This window comes from Gymnodraco acuticeps, unplaced genomic scaffold, assembly GCF_902827175.1.
Source record: "Gymnodraco acuticeps unplaced genomic scaffold, fGymAcu1.1, whole genome shotgun sequence".
Lineage (NCBI taxonomy): Eukaryota > Metazoa > Chordata > Actinopteri > Perciformes > Bathydraconidae > Gymnodraco > Gymnodraco acuticeps.
This window is the reverse complement of record NW_022992100.1, coordinates 77,615-96,817: the sequence shown is the minus strand read 5'-3', so window position 1 is coordinate 96,817 and position 19,203 is coordinate 77,615. Positions and strand designations below refer to the sequence as shown.

Sequence of the window (19,203 nt, the reverse complement as noted above, 5' to 3'; positions counted from 1 at the left end):
AAGACAAAGTGACGTCATGGTGCAGAGACTCTGACGGTGATGGATGATGTCGCACCGAGATGAGGACACAAAGTGTTTCAGCAGCAGGAGAGCTATATAGGACATCTGCAGTGTGTCCTCTACCAGCATCCAGGAGGGATTCACACGACCTCACAATAACACACAAAAAGCATACAAGCAGAACATGTAGCAGCCTGAAAACGGTCGGATTGGCTTACACAAACACCTTCGCCTACACAGGAGAGGAGAGCAAGCTTTGCGTCAGCAGGCTGTGTGTTTAGGGATGAGTCTGTAATGAGGAGTGAGTCCCACGAGCCCAGCAATCCTCAAACTCACGGAGAAGGAAAAACACTTAATAATGTAGCACTTCATGCAGTCTGTGCTCTGCAGCTAAATTAGTTGGACAAAAAGAAAGGAAAGATACAAAACCTTTAAAAAAAGGCTATAAAATGTGGGTTGGAGCCTGAGGAGGAGGCCGATGAAACGTGGCGTTGAGGAGAGTAATGGGTCAGGAATCTCCCTGTGGTTGCCATAGCAACACAATACGCAACACAGAGAGAGTCCCTGTTAGTGCAGCAGAGTGCTGCATCAGAGAGGAGATCAAATCATAAATACACAGATAAAACTGGCCATAATAAAGTGATAAAAAAACAGTATGAAGTACATGTGAATGGTTATAAAATAATGACACTGTCAGCCTTTTTATTGGTTATCTTTAAGGCTTGCTTTCACTATGCAGTTCTGTCTGACACTTGGTACAATCTGCTGGGAATTAGAGGGCTTGATTTATGGCACGAAGATGTGGAAAACAAAATGCAGTGTGTCCTGTGCTGCGTTCCCAAGTCTTTTCCAATGGAAGCAGTTAGCACAATCTCCAAAAGTTGCCATCATGGCCGTTATACGCTCATTTGCCTATTGGTAACGTCATTTTGATAGCATTTGCATAAAGCATAGTCTTGTCTTTTGCAACAGTGTGGGAGAGATCCTGTGCAGTTGGCTGAAGAGCCGTGATTACTCTGCGCAGCATTAAATATGAATTACACTATAATATATGTGAATTTATTACTTGCTTTTTCCCTTATGGTCTGAATAAGTTGCTACATTCTTGGTTAATAGTAGACTCTGCAGAAGACAGCAAGATATCAGGTCGTCTTTGTGGAAGTAGCACCAATAATCATTCAAAATTAAATGAATTGTATACAGTGGGATGGCACTTTGATTCAGACTGAACTATCTCAACAACTGTAGGATTAATTAAGATGCAAATGTGTTCAGACACTCATGTTGCTCAGAGGAGGAATCCCACTGAGTTTGATGATCCTCCGAGTTGTCATTTAGTATCACTATACGTCTGACACTTGTATTTTAGTATTTTTAATTTGTAATCTCAACTTTAAGATGGATTGCAATGAATTTTGGTACAGAGATCCACGTTACTCAGCCGGTGCGTCTCTTGGTCTTGTTAATCGTAAAGATATTACTACAAATATGCTTCTTCCAGCCTCTAAAATGTGAAGATTTCCTGTTTTGACTTTGCTGTTTATGATAGTAAACTATTTATTCTTGGGACCAATTTCTGATTAGACAACAGCAGTATTTTAAAGAAGTCGTCTTTGACCTTTTTATCTATTTTCTGTCATGTTAATTTGATTAAAGGTTAAAACTCTCCATGGATTAATCGATACTGAAAATGATAGTTATTTGCCGCCTGACCATGATGTCATCCAGAAGTGACACTGCAGTTGAATCTGCTGCACGCCGGGCAGATGTGATGTCCACACTAATCATTGGAGATGACAGCAGCACTCCAGTTAACAAGGTAAAAAGAGCCCCCCCCCTCTGCAGCAGGTTCAGAATGACCAGACAGAGATAATGGAGGAGCAGCAGAGAACGACGGCGGTCAGCTCCGACCTGCCTGGAGATGCCAGATATGGTAGGGATGATGAGGAGGGAGGCCATTAGCAGATAAATCCATAAAATTAACAAAGAAGGGAGGGGTGGGCGGGGAGCAGGAGGAAGGAGTGATGCTGTTGAACGAGACACTTCTTTGTTTTTTCCAGCCAGTCAACCAAAAACATCGGCTGTCAGCTGAGAGTAATCCTGAACAACACAGAGGGTAGAAATGGGCTGTGGAGGTGGCTGCTGTTGACACAGTGTGCAGGCACTAAAACCCTGTGCAGCTCCTGATAAAGAAAGCTGCTTTGACCTTCAACTGTCACCAACTTCAGTCCTTTGTCTAATTAACAACACACCACGGGGGGTGTTAAACAACCTAATGTAGCCTTTAATGCTTGTTCGCTGCATGTAATACAAAACAACTAGCTTCTTTCTCCCATCAATGCAACCAGTACAGAGCCAGACTGTTGCTCCGTGCTAAAAACAGCCGTGCCACTCAGGAAGATCAAACTATCCAATGGGTACGCACTCCTGTGCTGTTGCTAGGCCCCCCTCTCTATTTCTCCCTCTCCATCTCCCTCCTGCTCTGGAGGACATAACACAGAAAAATGGCTGAATAATAAATTCTAACTCAATAAACGTGGAGACAGCAGCTGCACTCAGACAGAGAGCCCCTTGTCTGGGTCTCACTTCTCCTTTGCAAGCAAGCATTTTGAACAAAAAAACACAACAGCAGTGTTTTCTCAATTTAAGAGAAATTAGCTATTGATAGTCGGAGCTCTTCTACAGTAAAGCATGATCACTTCCCAGGCTGTTAGTTTTTCCTCTGCGTAAGAGTGGGGCTAGTGTGGTTCTGTGGTGGATCAGCTGAAGTTATGTTGAAGCAGCTCGATGATGGACGGAGAGAGTGTTGGGAAAGAGGCTTTACGAGAAATGTCAATCATGCACTGCAACATGGACAATGTATATCTTTATCATTACTCTGAAGTTGTTATACATATCTACATGTGTGTATTAGAGAAACCTTAATTGATTGAATGTTTGAAACAACCCTATGGTTTGTTGATCTGACATGACCACCGATTAGTTTTCTATATTCTATTTTTCTCGTGTCAAATTAACAGAAAGTACAGCCACAAACATCACAAAGAAGATGTCATTGAAGTTCTTCAGAGTGATTGGAGAAGCCAAAAAAGTTGCAATATTTGAACAACTCAAAGTCCAAAAGTCATGTGGTAATATGCCTGTTTTATCGCACAGTGACAATTTGTAACACAGCACCTGAAATACATCCTCAATTCTGATTGGCTGGAAAGTGTGGTCAGACATGATAACAGCACATCTGTAATGCAGGTGATGATTAGTATCAAACTGTAAGTCAATATAGCAACAACCAGGCTCAGCTCTGTAGGGTTTTAGTGAGAAGTACATCAAATATGTTTCAGCCTGTTAGACATTAGTGAGTGTGGACATCCTATTTTAGGAGAAAAGCGAGGACACCCCCCTGTACAACTTTCATATCATGACCAGATATGTGTCCAACACCAGAGACCTAACGATAATGGTGACTATCCCTCTGATATATATTTTATTGTATTACACCACTGTGTGTCACAACGACAGTCACCACACCTCTCTTTACCTTTTCTTTTACCATCTCATCAATACGTTCTAATAGATGCAGAAATGACCTTGATCTTAGAGGTGCTCAAATTAAACCAGTCACATTTAAATGCATCATGTTTTACACCTCATGTCACCGTTTTCATCGCTTTAGACTCCATGATGACAGGCCAGAAAAGTAATTTTCAGCTGGTATGCTGATCATCTGTAGGAGATCATTCTGTGGGAGACTTTTTCAATAGTTGACAAGAAGCTTTACCATAAACATGATTGTATAACCGCTGAATCACAAGGAGATATTTGATATGATTAAATTAAAGACATTATTAATAAATTAGAAACCTGTAATTGGATCAGCTGAACAAACAACATATGTGCAAGCTTCCAGGAATTAGTTTGGTGTATTACATTTACAAAAATATGTTTATCTAAAAAGAGAGAAAAGATGCTTCGTACCAGATTTACTTATGAGTTCATTTTGCATCATATAGCTGAGGACACCCGCATACTGTCGCATCTCCTCTAACACTTTAATCAGCAGATGACACCCTCAACAATAGCTTCATTAACCAGAAGGGCGTTCAGAGATGATGACCTCCGCCAAGGCCGTGCCGTCTCGCAAAGTCAACAAAAGTGAGAAATAATTCAGATTTCATTACAAATGTAATAGTCTACCTTGGCGTTTGTTATAGCCTTTAACCAAGTTCCATAACAATTGGGCCAGTAGTTTTCCTCCTTGGTGAAGTTAAATATAATTATAGGTGGGCCTCATCACCTGAAACAAAGACCATTTCTGCTGTAAAACACAAACAGGAAACCCTGTGTGTATCTGTGTGTGCCAAAAGTCATCAACTAGCTTGACACCGATCACAATGTCTGAGCAAACAGTGTGTGTAATATCTGTTGCATTGTTACCTTGAGCGAGTCAAAGCAGGCGATGACTCGGCCATTCTCCACATGGCAGCTCCGGGCGGGGTGAGCAAACTTGCACTCGGCATCAGATCGCGAGCAGGTGCCTCTCTGAAACTCACGACACACTTCCAGGGTCAGCCATTTGGTGTCCCGTCCCATAGTCATGCTGACAGCCATCAGAGTTGCTCACAAACAAACAGTGGCGAGGGCACAACTGTCTGGCGAGAGCAGGGGTGACTAATACTGATGCAAGAGAAAAAAATCCCCAGCAACACAGAAACAGAAGCTAAAAGAATGTTCTGTCTTTCCTCAGCTTAAACAGGCAGCAAGTCCTCTCGGGTGGAGAATTTTAGGGGATGTTTATTAGTTCTTCCTGGGAAAAGTGGCAGCTGAAGTTCAAGATAAAGGGGGCAAACTGTGAGCAGAGGCCAGCTCCGTCTCAAAGAGCAAAAAAAAGGAAAAGCAGAAGCTACCGCTAGCTATCACTGGAGCATCTGTGCCTTCACCTGAATGGACTGACACCCACCGTATGTCATTGTTACATTCACGTCAACATGGCCAGGGTCGGGGCAGTCACTGTGGTTATGTCAGAGTAGCCTGAGAAAGAAGATTTCTGTGGGACAGAAACAAAAGCAGAACCTTATGGGGATGGTGTCCTTGCAGTGATGAGACGAGGAGGCGTTTCAGCTCAAGGTATGTGGGGACTGCAGCTCAGTAACGTGGGATGGATGACTCTGTGGCTGTCAGGATAAAATACAGCCTCCATTCAAGGCCAAGCACACACTTAGCCCCGTCCTGCGCTCATCCAGCAGCACACGACCCCTCGCAGTAGGCACTTTGGAGTTCCACTTCCTCCTCTTATTTCAGTCTCTTTCTCATCCCTCCTTCGCTGTCGTCTGTTCTTCTGTTGTCATCCTCTTCACTGACCTCTCTGCTGCATGTCCTTGCTTGTTGTCTCTATGTGGACTGTAAAAAGAAAGAGAACATTAAATCAAAGCGTTGGCAAAAAAAAATGCTTGTAATGTGAAGCTACAACCTCGTGTGGAGCTTGTTTAAACGGAGGGTGACGAGGACCACGAGGCAGGAGGGTGGATGGGAAAGAGCCAAAGAGAATAAAGCGAGGACAAACAAATAGGGGAACAGAGCAAACGGGAGGGAGGGAGGCAGCAATGAACAGGAAAGGGCAAGCTATGTCTTGATTAAGTGATACAAGAGAGGGAGAGAAAGAGAGAGAGAGATACAGAGAGAGGGAGGATGGAGGGAGATTGCAGGCAGGACAGAGACGTCACTTCAACTCCCCTGAGCTCCACGGAGCAGAAAGTAATTGACTAACTTGACATGAATCATGCTGCAATATTCTGTGAAAAGCTGTGTCCTTGAAGTTGCACCGGCTGGCACGTGTGTGGTCGACACTGATGATTCCCAGACAGTTATTAATGTGAAGGGAAGAAGTAGGAAAGAAGAGACAGGGAAGAAAGAGAGAGGGGGGGGTGGGTCTTCACAACTGCAGCTGCTGTACCCAATGCACGGCTGCAGCCAATCGGACAGCGTCTTGCAGGCACGCAGAGCAAATAAATGACCAATGACAGGGCGGTTTCCACAGCAGCTCCTCCCTCCACAGAGCCTGTCCCTGTTCCTTTCTGGATTTGTTCACAGTCATGGCTGAGCCACATGCTAATATTCAAACTGTACAACAACTCTGACTCCCCACAGCTCCTCGTGGACGCGGATGAGGAAGTCATGTCTTATTCAAACAGTGGACTGTGCTGCAGTGTGATGCAAGGAGGGGGGATGCATGCAGGGATCAGAGCGACGTGCCCAGACACTAACTGAATACAGATAACAATCAGTGAGGTGGCTCAATAAAGATACCCTCAGATGCAAAACTGCCATTTAGCTTCACAAGAGAGGGCAAAGTCCAAACTGCATTCTGGAGTTGGTCAAAATTAAAGAGGAAGTACCACTGTCCTGTCTGAAACATAGTCCTGCATTAATGCACAAAGTGAATAAACAATAGATATGCAGGAGAGGGTACAGAGTACAGCATGAAATAGGAGGAGAGGGGGGGGCTGGAGCAGATATTATCAGTTGCTGCGTCTGATGGCGGTAGACACAGACGGAGGAACCAACGGGGGGGGGAGAATGTGACGGAACGAGGGTGTGTGTGTGTGTGTGTGTGTGTGTGTGCATGTAGATCGACAGCCCAGAAGGAGAACACTGCAGTGTAGTGGGAGACAGAGGGATAAGGGGGAGGTGGGAGCTGAATTGATACACCCACCTTCAAACACAAGAACAAAGACACATCCCAACCCCAAAGAAAAGAGAGGCAGGAATGGGAGATGAGCAGGTACAGCAACTGCTTTGCTTGCTTTACCATTATGCTTGTCTATGCCTCCTCCTCCACCTCCTCCCCCCAGCCTACCTACAGATCGATGGAAACTTTTCCCAGGGGGACAGAACAAGCATTCCTCCTGCAGCTTTGCCTGTCCTGCATTCAGGTCCACATCAGTGTCAAGCGCCCTTGCTTACGCACACCCTGACGACGCAGCTCAATATGCAGCCCACATCATCAAAATGCTCCCGAGCAACACCCCTCACTTCCTCCCCTCGCTCTCGCCACACCAGACACCAAATGGCGCACAGTTGCATTTACGAGCGTTTCCTGGAAAGCTACGCAGCAATGCTGGCTCCCCTCCGGTGCCATTCCAGTTAATATGTCACCCTGTAGCTGTGGATATACAGAGTAACGACCTTCCACTAGCTGATATTTACTGCTGTGGCTCTGCTTTCCAAGAGTTTCACACTCTGGAAGATGTCCCCGACTGTTTCCCCTTCCCTTTTTATGTTCACCTTTGGCCTCTACTAGGGCATTTAAGGGTACTGAAAAGTGATCAAAAGTGATATGCATGCAGTTAAAAAACATAGAAATGAAGCTATGGTTTATTGTGTATGTTGGTTACATTGTGATATGCCTACTTTGGTTGGTGATCAAATGGAGTTTCAAATAAACAGTAAGTATGTTAAATTAGTAGGTTTCTCTTTAACCTCAACTGTCACATTAACAAAGCTAGCATTGCTGACATGCTCATGATTAGCAGGGCAATGTTTACCATGTTCAACATCTAAGTTTAGAATAGAAATGCATCAATTAGTCGAGTAACACAAACACAATTGCCAATAATTTGATGATCCATTTACTCATCCAGATCATTTAAAAACAAAAATGGTGTTAATTGCTGCTTGAAAGCAGCAATTAACACAATTTTTGTCATATTTCTGTCAAATATGTACTTTAAAACATGTGTTTTCACTATAGATTGACAAATTAAGGTATGTGAAGACTTCGACTTGACTTTGAGAAGCTGTGACGGACATCTTTAACTAATTTCTTCAATTGTATAGACCAAATGATTAACTAATTAATATAGGATATAATTAGCAGATTGCTTGATAGAGAAATGTTAGTTTTGGCCAAAGTTACGCCATACTTAGTACCAGAGGTGGGACCAAGTCATTGTTTTGCAAGTCCGAGTCAAGTCTCAAGTCTTTGCGCTCAAGTCCGAGTCAAGTCTCAAGTCATTGTTTTGCAAGTCCAAGTCAAGTCTCAAGTCAGGATGGGCCAGTTCAAGTCAAGTCAAGTCCTAAACTTTGACAAAACGAGTCATAAACAAGTCATTATGTGTTTTTCACCAAATGTAATGACATCGATCAACAGAATAATACTTAATAATCAAATTGCTCTTTATTAGTCACATTAATAATTTAATAATCCATTTTCTCTCTGCTGGTAAAGTAACGTGTGTTTTTCTAATTTAAGAGGGATCAGTAAGGTAAGGCTACCGTGACGGTTTGATTCAGAAGGAGTTTAATGGATAAGATCCCTGATGTTGAGGTAACCAGAATGTTTATTTCTACTGTGTACAACATGTTATAAGGGACCCACAATCTATCTTTATGCAAGGGATAATGTGCAGCGAGGCGGTCTCTATGGGGAAAAGAACACCTGAATCTAGATCCCTCTGCAGGTGGTACTTTAAGTATATTTTGATGCTAATACTTTTGTACTTTTACTTGTAACATTTTGAATGCAGGACTTTTTATTGTACAGGGTTCCTGCAGGTTTCGCCAACTCAAATGTAAGACTTTTTAACACCTTTTTAAGACCACTTTGAATAGAATTTAAGACCTATTTCACGGCAATAAAGTATGAAGGAAAATGTATATAAAGAAGAAATACGTCCCATAATCACTTACAAAGTAAATGTATTCATGTTCAACATAAGAACAGTGACTGAACACAACAGCGTAACAGTACAGAACTGTGTTAGCGTGTTAGACAAAAAGTGTGTGTATGTGTGTGCGTCTGTGTGTGCTTGAGTGTGTGTTAGGGCTGTGCAATTAATCATATTTTAATCGCAATTACGATTTTGGCCTGCCACAATTACGAAAACAACATAATCGTAAAAAACGATTATTTTGCTTTGCTAGGTTGTGACAGTGCACTACAACATATTTGATCTAATTAATTTTTTAGTAATGTATCATTTATTTAATACATTTTTGTATTGGTTTTTCAGTTGAATTATACGTTCAGGGTAATCAACAGTTAAAAAGATACTGTTCAAATTATTATCTGTTTTAAAGTTCAATAAATGGATGTTTTCAAAGTCAATGAATAATCATATTTAATAATCGTGATATTAATTATTGACCAACATAATCTTGATTATTGCCATAATCGAGCAGCCCTAGTGTGTGTGTGTGTGTGTGTGTGTGTGTGTGTGTGTGTGTGTGTGTGTGTGTGTGTGTGTGTGTGTGTGTGTCTCTGAGAGAGAGTGACAAGAGCTATATTCAGAGCTCTGCTGCCTTGGCTACACTATTTCATCGTTGCTGTTGTATGATTGGTGTTTAGCTACGGTATTTAGCGTCTACAGCACCTCCGCTTTTAGGGTTGACGTAGACCCAAACTTAGCCCGGAGGTCCCCCGGTGTTGTTGCGGGAGCTGCTGCATTAGCTGCTGCTGCACTAGCTAACGCTGCACTAGCAAAACAAACACTAATTTATTTTGCAAAAGGTGCAGCGGGCTTCAAACACGTTCCCTCCACTGGTTTCAACCAAGCACTAAATTAGATGTTTTCCAACCAAATACGGTTGAACTTACACATCCCCATATTTATTTGTAAGTAGATTCGAAGATAGGCTACATGAGCTGAAGCTTGGTTGCTAGGTTACTAGCTGGGTGTTCTCCAACAAGGGGCCGGGGGAAACAAAGTTAGTGATTACTGGTTCCATGTTGATTTAATTCAATACAAATTGTTGGGGGGAACTGAAAGGCTATTACCGTACTGGTTACTTTGCAGCCCGGACATTTCCCCCAAAACACATTTAGACGCTATCGCAACATAGAAGTACCTTTCAAATCCGATAATTTTGAAAACCTTCTGAATCATATTTAAGACCTTTTTAAGGCCTTCAATTCTGATTATCAAATGTAAGACTTTTTAAGACTTGTTAAGACCCCGCGGGAACCCTGATTGTAACTTTTTTTAATTGTCTGAACTTCTCCCACCTCTGACAATAAATCCTGAGTGTTTACCCTGCTCTGAAGGTTATTCTCATTTTAGAAATCCTGCACTCAGCTTTGCTTTCTCCAATATCATTGAAAAGCAGCCAGATGCTGCTTCTTTTTTCGGTTTTCGCTCATTTCTTGACTTTTTCCGACGCGCTTGCATTTAAATCCGGCTCCCCGTCTCCCCGTCGCTCTGCACATGCTGTGCCCCCACCCTTCTTTCACATAATGGTATGATCCTAGTGTGTCCTCGCATATGATTGGCCGCATGGTGGCCCAGCTAAATAAAGACCCGCCCCTGCCTGCAAGGATTCTCAGCAAGAGTAGGAGCGGCTGAAGATTCTGCTTTCCCCGACGGGAGTCTGCTCTTCTAACGGCAGCTCGCGATCGGCGTGTTGGAGACCTCTGAATTAAAGTAGCAAGTCACCTCAAGTCAGAAGGCTCAAGTCCAAGTCAAGTCCCGAGTCATTGGTGTTCAAGTCCAAGTCGAGTCGCAAGTCTTTTGTGATGTTGTCAAGTCGAGTCTCAAGTCATAAAATGTGTGACTCGAGTCTGACTCGAGTCCAAGTCATGTGACTCGAGTCCACACCTCTGCTTAGTACTAAACACAAAGAACAGCTGAGGTTGATGGAATATCATTAGTTTTGCAGGTATTTAGTCATAAATTAATGTATTTGACCGTTTATAATTTTGACCTTACTCATGAATAAAAAAGGCTAACCAAAGTTATCACAATTCATCCTGGAAGAGACATGGAAGTGTGTGCCAAAATGTTAAGTACACATAGGCCGATCAGCACATTTTACAATGAATCATTTACCTACAACAGCAGACAGGTATAACCCCCATATTAAATCCAAGAGCATGACATCTTTAAAGATGTCTCCACGTTGTTCAAAACCCAACAAATATCTAATTCAAGTGTTTTTTAAGAGACAGCTCTCTTTAGAAGTGCAGATCCTTTAGTTTGGAATGAAACATCGAGTGCCAGGCTGTAATATTGCACACAGTGGAGATAAAACATGAGGAGGCCAAGAGATCCACAAACACAACAAACAGCCAAGAAGCAAATAACTAGGAGGCAGATGAAGTGAAGGACGCGAGTGAGAAGTACTCTTATACATAAGTACTTATAGCTAAACACTGATCAAGAGCTCTCTAAAGAGAGGCTTGATGCTTGAAGCTTGAAACTAAAACTCTCTTTGTTGTTAACACTTGGGTTCTCAAAGTAAAACAAAATATATATGAGATAGTAGGTCTGGGAAATAATTGTATATGATTATTTTAATGTTTTTCAATGGAAATGAATAATTAGGAAATTATAAATATATCTACATTTGCTTTTAGAGAATATAATTTGAGGATTGCAGTTGAGTTTAAAATATGTTTTTATTTTCACATAATTTCCCCTGTAAAAGTTTGTTTACGCTCAAGTTCATTAAAAATGAAAAAATACACGGAGAGTTTCATTTGACAAGAATTGAAATGAGTAAGAATACAAAAATAGAATTTACCAAGTGGTCTTTATACACATGATATATACCTATATTAACTCATAACTACAAAATGTGCTCGATGCGATACGACTTAAAGCTTATAGAAGTTATTTTTCATTGATCAACTCGTCAATAAAATAAAAATGTAATATGATCTATATGTTTTATTAAATTAAACTCAACTTTACTCCCCCATAATTATAAAAAGGAAAACTGTAGTAAGAAGGTGTATTTTGTGTAAAAATAATCTTGGCACACTGAATTTGTCCGGCTTTTAAAAATGCAGCATAAACAGACGTTTGCAGGGATGCGCCATGCTGAATAAATATTGAGTGCCTCAGTTATAACGTCATTATGCTGTCTGCAGGGAGGAGAGGGGGTCCAGCAGTGGGGGGGTCAACGTGTAGGTGGGACAGGAAGAGGGGGGGGGGGGGTTGCTGTTGACTCCGGCGCACTGCGTCCATCATCAAACACAGTGCACCAAAAGGCTCCCGGCGGGGTAACCTTCAGCGAGCTCTGACGTCTGCCTTATGGAGGGACAGTCGGCCGCGTGCAGCACCTTATCTGCTTCTCACTCTGACAGATATATCAATAAAACTGTTGGCCGCACATTAAGTGAAAGGTAAGGTGACACATTAACAAATAACCAAATGCAAAACCGCTGTTATTTCTCCTTTTGGAGTTTCCTTTTGCTGTTTTCTGCTTAATCATGGTTAAGCAGGGGAAATATGTTGGTGTCTGCCCCTTTGATTTCTTCCCAGTGGGCGAGGGCCATATTGGTTGTTTAGAAGTTATACAAATCTAAAGTTGTACTTTATTTTCATGATTCAAACTAGATTGGAAACACTTGATAAGCATGCATTTAAAGTGTCATAGCAGGTTGACAGACACAAAAAGTGTCAGTTGAATAATTAGAAATACTTGAAAAATTGAAGTACTGAAAGAAGATTAAAGTCAGAAAGGTAAGATTGCTCTATATTTGTGGATTTATTGTGAATAGCTCTGGATTGTGGAGAATTTGGTTGAATGTGTAAATAGGTATTGAAATGTTATTGGCTAATTCTGCAGAGAGAACAACAGAAGTAGAACAAGTTGCAGTCTTCAAGAGAAAATGCATGTGTTCTCACTGATGGAAACTTAGCTGAAATAGTCGAAATAGTTGAGATAGACAAATTGGCAAAAAAAGAAAAATCAGTTAAAATGGAACAGGGGAAAGAAGTTAAAAATCAAGCAAGAACATGTCATAATTCAAAAACAGTGTGTCCTATGTCTCTCTTAAAATCACCTTCCTCCTCCTACCGCCATACAAACAAAAGTATGTGTCGTAAAGTCTATGGTCGTAATTCACAAACGGACTAAACAGCTTCAATTAAGGTTTGAGCACAACATTTTAATTTGAGAGAAAGTTTTGAAAAGACGAGGAAGATTCAGGTAATCTTCCAGAACTAAAATACATTTTGGTATTCAGAAATCTAAGCTTGCCCCATTATTGCTGTAGCATTTTGTTAATATGTTAAAAGGTGTGTTAGTTTGATACAGCAGATCGACAAAGAAAACAATAAGATCCTAAAACTATGGAAAACCACCTGGAGAAACAGAGTAAGTGATGTTATCCTTTATACATTGTAAAAAAAAACATTAAAGCCCATACTCAAGAGTCGCAAGAATCTGTAAAATTCCTCTAAGAGTTTTAGTTTAGTTTTTTAATCTGGAGTTTCCCCCTCTCCAAAAGCCTGGTGAATTCCTTGTTCAGAGGCACATGTTTTGTAATGAATACTGTAGCTATCAAAATGAAAATATGATCTTTGATGATTTATTAGTAAGCAGTAAACAAGAACTGGTACAGGACAGGATAATGTCAATGACAAGGTGATTGATTAAAAAGCACAAGGTAGAAGATCCATAAATTATAATGAGAGTGAGAGCTAGCAGCAGGGAGGGAGGGAGCAACATAATTAGGTTAAGTATCAGTAATCCTTTGGGCTCATTAAAGCACCACCGCTCCAATTCAAGCAAACATACAACAAGCTTTTCCCATCATAGCATACAAAAAGCATGAAATACATGCAGTTTAACTTGCCCGCTGCACTTTTATTCATAATATGAACTAGGCATAGGCCCTTGAGATTTTATATTTGACTTTCCTGGTTGTGAGCTTGGAGTTTTACCTCCCTGTAGTGAGATTATGAAAGTTGAATTGGCCCTATAATTAGGGATGTCCCGATCACCTTTTTTTGCTCCCGATCCGATTCCGATCATTTGATTTTGACAATCTGCCGATACCGATTTTTCCGATCCGATCTTTATGCAATGCATTTAGAGAAAAAAAAGGTAACAGATAACGGCTGGTCATCCAACGCGATGAATTCAGCTATCTTGGCTGTTATTTTTTGGGCCTTTTCACTGTTCTGGGGAAGTTTCTCTTTCCTTTTAAAAGTCTCTGAAAGTGTCGGTTGTTTCAGTGCCGTTACCTGAGTGGCCGCTGTGTACTCGTCATGTTGTTGTTGGTGTTTGTTTCTCAGGTGGCGTATTAGATTGGTCGTGTTGAACGTAGCTCTGTTCTTTCCACCATGCGGAACCTCCGCCTTGCAAAATTGCATCTGGCTGTTACACTGCCTTCGCTTTCAATTTTATAATACTTCCAAACTCCTGACATTTTCTCTGTCCCGACTCCCGAGTCACCAGCTGAACGTAGCCTCTTGTTAGCTTACTGCTACTATTAGACACTGCGCCCACTCTGTTGCCAGATTTGAGAGAAATAAGCAACCAGGTCTATGAAAACAAGCCCAAAAGAAGCAACACATACATGATGTTGTGTAACTTTAAACCAAAACTAAGGCCTCAGGATGACTTTAAGACGTGAACATGGTCATTTTTGTTTTGTAACATTAAATAAAATAATAAAAATATTTTATAAAAGAAATCCCGATCCCCGATTTTTTTCTCCCGATTCCGATCTTTTGAAAATCACTTGATCGGCTCCGATCCCCGATCACGTGATCGGATCGGGACATCTCTACCTATAATGCTAATTTTCAGGTTGATATTTGTATTTCGTGCCTCTACTGTGACATGTTTACATGTTTGAGCGTTCAAAAAGGTCTTTATTCTCCTCATACAGCCTGTGCTGCAGCACCTCTTTTCACCCTCTGTCCGAAACCAGAGCCCAGTCTGCTCTGATTGGTTAGCTGGCCGACTCTGTTATGATTGGTCAGCTGCTTAGAGAGGTCCCGCCCCTTAGCCTATTATGTAAATGATGTTGGAGCGATAGCCAATAGAGGCGCAAGTGTACATAGGGATGTCATTATGTTACGGAAACAAAGAGTCAAATGGAGGCGTTTCAGGCAGTTCAACTTTGGGATTTTGGCCTTTGCAGACCATTCACATGCACAGAAACCTATGCATTATCTAACACACTACAGGAAAGGGAAAAGCCCTTGGGGCACAGAAAACTATGCATTATAGTTGAACCAATAACACATCATCATCTTGAAATTGTTCTGATATAGGTTGCTGGTGTATAGCGCCCTATAACGAATGGAGCTTCCCCAGGCAGTTAATGTCTGTCTGTCTGTCTGTGGGAGAAGGTAAATGAAAACAGGTTCTGTGGGAAATGTGGCAGCATGCCCATGTGTGTTTGTCAGTTATCAGTGTTTAACTAAAGAAAACTAGCTAGACTGGTGCAGAGTCCACAGCCTGGAGGGAGCGCATGGACCTGTCTTGACAGGCTGAATGTATTGTTAAATAATTCAAGATGATGGGAATACACATACAGTAATGGGGTTGTGTACAGTACACACTGTAGTGGTGACAACACTGTAGCTATGGTGGTTTGATTGTGTGACTCCTAAGGACAAGGACAGAGACTCCCTGCACTGCATGCATGCATGGCTGGCTGCAGAATCCTGCAGGCATACAGAGAGATAATCAATAAGGAAACTGCAGGTGCTGTCCACTCATGTCAACTGTAACTGAATTAAATATAATATTACAGTTAGCAGAGAGACTCAGAAAGTGAATTCACATAGATTGTTTTGCCCTTCACTCTTTGCTGGCATGTCAACAAAAAAGCAACTTGCACTTGATACACTGGCACAGTTAGACACCCAATAAAATCCTCATTCAACCAAACCCTTGGGGGTAGTTTCCCACACAAATATGACAGGCATCATTTGTATGCACACAACTCTAGACCGACCCAAAGCATGTCAAATGTGACTGTTACTATTTATTACGCCCGTAATTAAATACAACAAAGGCGGTTTGGGATATTCCACGCAACAGGCAAAGAGGAAAAGGCATTTCAAATGACTGCAACGTGGATTAAATATCTAAAAACATTCATATATTGGTGCAAACTGCGCCAGACATGCCCTTACCTTGTTATAGTCCAGTCGGATTCAGATGTCTTCTCCTAAATTAATGTCGTTTAAAATGTATACTGTATGGTTATTTTTCACAAAACGTGTTGTTAATCGGATATACAATCAGTATTGCCTAGAAGTGAAATAGGAATGAGGAAAAAAGCACGTTTTCGCTAGCTAAATCGAAGCATGTAAAAAACGTGTTGCCGCCGCGGAGAGAAAGACGCGGGTCTGGCTGCTGAAATGTTTGCTGCGACTATATTTGCTCGGCTGCAACACTGACTGAACACACAGCAAAATAACAGATTTGAAAAAAATCAAGAGGGAGGGCAAAATGGTGAGGGAGGAGTTCAGGAAAAGCGAGTGAGAGTGTGTGTGTTTGCTTTCGTTTATTAGATAACGTGATTAGCATTGGGGAGAAATCAAAGTCACGACAGAAGGTTGTAAGGTAGGCTGCCATGAACACAGGTAAGCCAAAAGGACAGGTGTGGATCAGATTACACTCGAAGAAGGGGAATAAAGAAACTTCCCTGATTAGAAATGACAAAGATTCCCTTTAAACCTGGTGACTGGTGACCAAATTGTCTGTAGACGAAAACAAATCACCTATATCCCAAAAGTATGGGGGACGAGAGATGCCAAAACAAAGAATTACATAGAACCACATATATAAATAATGTAATATTCAAAAATAAATATAGCTGTTGATATTTATTTTGATTTTAAAAATGTGTATTAAATTGTTTCATTTATGTAAAGATTTAAATCTGTATATTTTTCCTTTTGCATTCTTTCCTCTTTTTTATTTCCACCACTTTTTCTATATTTGCACATGCCTATTTGTTAATCTATTTTTTGATTGGGCAGCTTCCTTACATAAAATATATAGTACATACAATATATATACACAGTGTACCAGGCTTGGAATTTCGTCATTTTAGGGGCAAGGCCATTTGGCCTTCCCGTTCACATTTTTTTCAAGGGCACAAAGGCCACATGACAGGGCACAAAGGCCGTTTGGTTAAATTACGCTGGTCAATCAACATGACTGAAAAGTGTAGCACTAACGTCAACACCAGTCGTTTTACAAATGGCTGAATAGCAATAGTGTTTCTTTAACGTATACGTTAAGTTCAGCCATAAACCACATAAGTCAGTCATGTATTATATCAAAACCGCTTAGCAAGAAAAATACTAGATTCAAAGGTGCCAGCTATCTGCTAGCTTGTAGAAGCAACACTAGATGTAGACCCCTTGAAGGGAAGACGTTAGCGCAATCCAAACTAGCTAGCTATCGCTAGTTTTCATGACAAAATGTAACGAGTCAACTTTAAATAGGCTAATACAATGGTAATTACCTATCAATAGTACTTTCTATAAACACGTAAATGTTAAGTCCTTTCAAATACTACCACATACTTCAGTTAAATCATATCAAAACAGCTTGGTCCGCTTGCTTACCTGTGCTTGTCTTGCTCCCGCGGCTGAGGAGGAGGCTGTCGGGCCCCTACAGGCATTTCTGACGGAACAATCACAGCAGAGCAATCGCTCTGATCCACAGGGCACAGGCATCGCCCGGGACTATCCTACTGCGCGCACTAATATGACTTTACTAGCGTTGTTTACACTGGAACTTTTGACAGGGGCACCAAGGCCACTTTGGCCGTGAATTGCATTTTTTTTCACAGGGCATCACGGCCAAAGTGCGGGGCCACATGGCCGTCGTGGCCGTCGTGAAATTCCCACCCTGCAGTGTACACATGTTAAGGCTTATTCAATCTAACTGTATAATAATATTAGGATAGGGCGTGGAGGGGGGGGGGGGGGTGCAGGAGCTCCAACAAGGCGTTTAGGACAGAGTGAATACACATATACAGAGATGCTGTATGAGAAACCAATGTGAGTTTGGAACATTGAACAATGTAAATCTATTCTAGTAGACCTCAACAATGTAATTATGATCAGTAGAAATGGCCATGACATGGGACCTTTAATATATGTGTTGTAAATTCACAGATATCAGTATGAATCTGTTTTTTAAAAAAAAGAATATTCACAAAACCTTTTAACTGTTGTCTGGAGCCAACTGTAATATTAGTGGCACCAATTTACAGTAAGAGCCCCATAGAATACAGGCCAAATACAAAGCCAAGTCGATCCTAAACAGGAAAGGAAGAAGCAGAGCAGCATGCTTCGTATCAAAGACCGGCTAGTGCTTTTATATGTGCTTTTTGAGATTTTTTGCATCAGTTAAAAACTTGACAGACCAAAAAAAGGACGACAAGATGCAGGTAATTCATTGTAATTGTAAATACACACATATGTATATATATATATATATATATATATATTTGTTATATATACACTGAACAAAAATATAAATGCAACACTTTTGTTTTTGCTCCCATTTTTCATGAGATGAACTCAAAGATCTAAAACATTTTCTATATACACAAAATAACCATTTCTCTCAAATACTGTTCACAAATCTGAAAAAATCTGTGATAGTGAGCACTTCTCCTTTGCCGAGATAATCCATCCCATCTCACAGGTGTGGCATATCAAGATGCTGATTAGACAGCATGATTATTGCACAGGTGTGCCTTAGGCTGGCCACAATAAAAGGCCACTCTAAAAATGTTCAGTTTTATCACACAGCACAATGCCACAGATGTTGCAAGTTTTGAGGGAGCGTGCAATTGGCATGCTGACAGCAGGAATGTCCACCAGAGCTGTTGCCCGTGAATTGAATGTTCATTTCTCTACCATAAGCCGTCTCCAAAGGCGTTTCAGAGAATTTGGCAGTACATCCAACCGGCCTCACAACCGCAGACCACGTGTAACCACACCAGCCCAGGACCTCCACATCCAGCATGTTCACCTCCAAGATCGTCTGAGACCAGCCACTTGGACAGCTGCTGCAACAATCGCTTTGCATAACCAAAGAATTTCTGCACAAACTGTCAGAAACCGTCTCAGGGAAGCTCATCTGCATGCTCGTCATCCTCATCGGAGTCTCGACCTGACTCCGGTTCGTCGTCGTAACCGACTTGAGTGGGCAAATGCTCACATTCGATGGCGTCTGGCAGGTTGGAGAGGTGTTCTCTTCACGGATGAATCCCGGTTTTCACTGTTCAGGGCAGATGGCAGACAGCGTGTGTGGGTGAGCGGTTTTCTGATGTCAATGTTGTGAATCGAGTGGCCCATGGTGGTGGTGGGGTTATGGTATGGGCAGGCGTATGTTATGGACGACGAACACAGGTGCATTTTATTGATGGCATTGTGAATGCACAGAGATACCGTGACGAGATCCTGAGGCCCATTGTTGTGCCATTCATCCACG

General features: G+C 41.5%; 1 protein-coding gene across 15 annotated transcripts in view; it reads right to left on the bottom strand.

Moving 5' to 3' along the window:
• mbnl3 (muscleblind-like splicing regulator 3) overlaps positions 1-16,139 on the bottom strand; it is a 28,135-nt gene extending 11,996 nt beyond the window's left edge. For 13 of the 15 annotated variants that reach the window (XM_034202941.1, XM_034202946.1, XM_034202945.1 and 10 more), the window contains exons 1-2: positions 15,876-16,139; positions 4,435-5,397 (exon numbers count right to left, since the gene is read on the bottom strand). In XM_034202941.1, coding sequence (XP_034058832.1) covers positions 4,435-4,608 — 174 coding nt within the window. In that variant the 5' untranslated portion in view covers positions 4,609-5,397; positions 15,876-16,139. Of the gene's footprint in view, positions 1-4,434; positions 5,398-5,467; positions 5,640-5,764; positions 5,865-15,875 lie in introns of those variants that run through there. The other 2 variants (XM_034202943.1, XM_034202942.1) reach the window with 2 other exon arrangements.
• Positions 16,140-19,203: the final 3,064 nt, after the last annotated feature.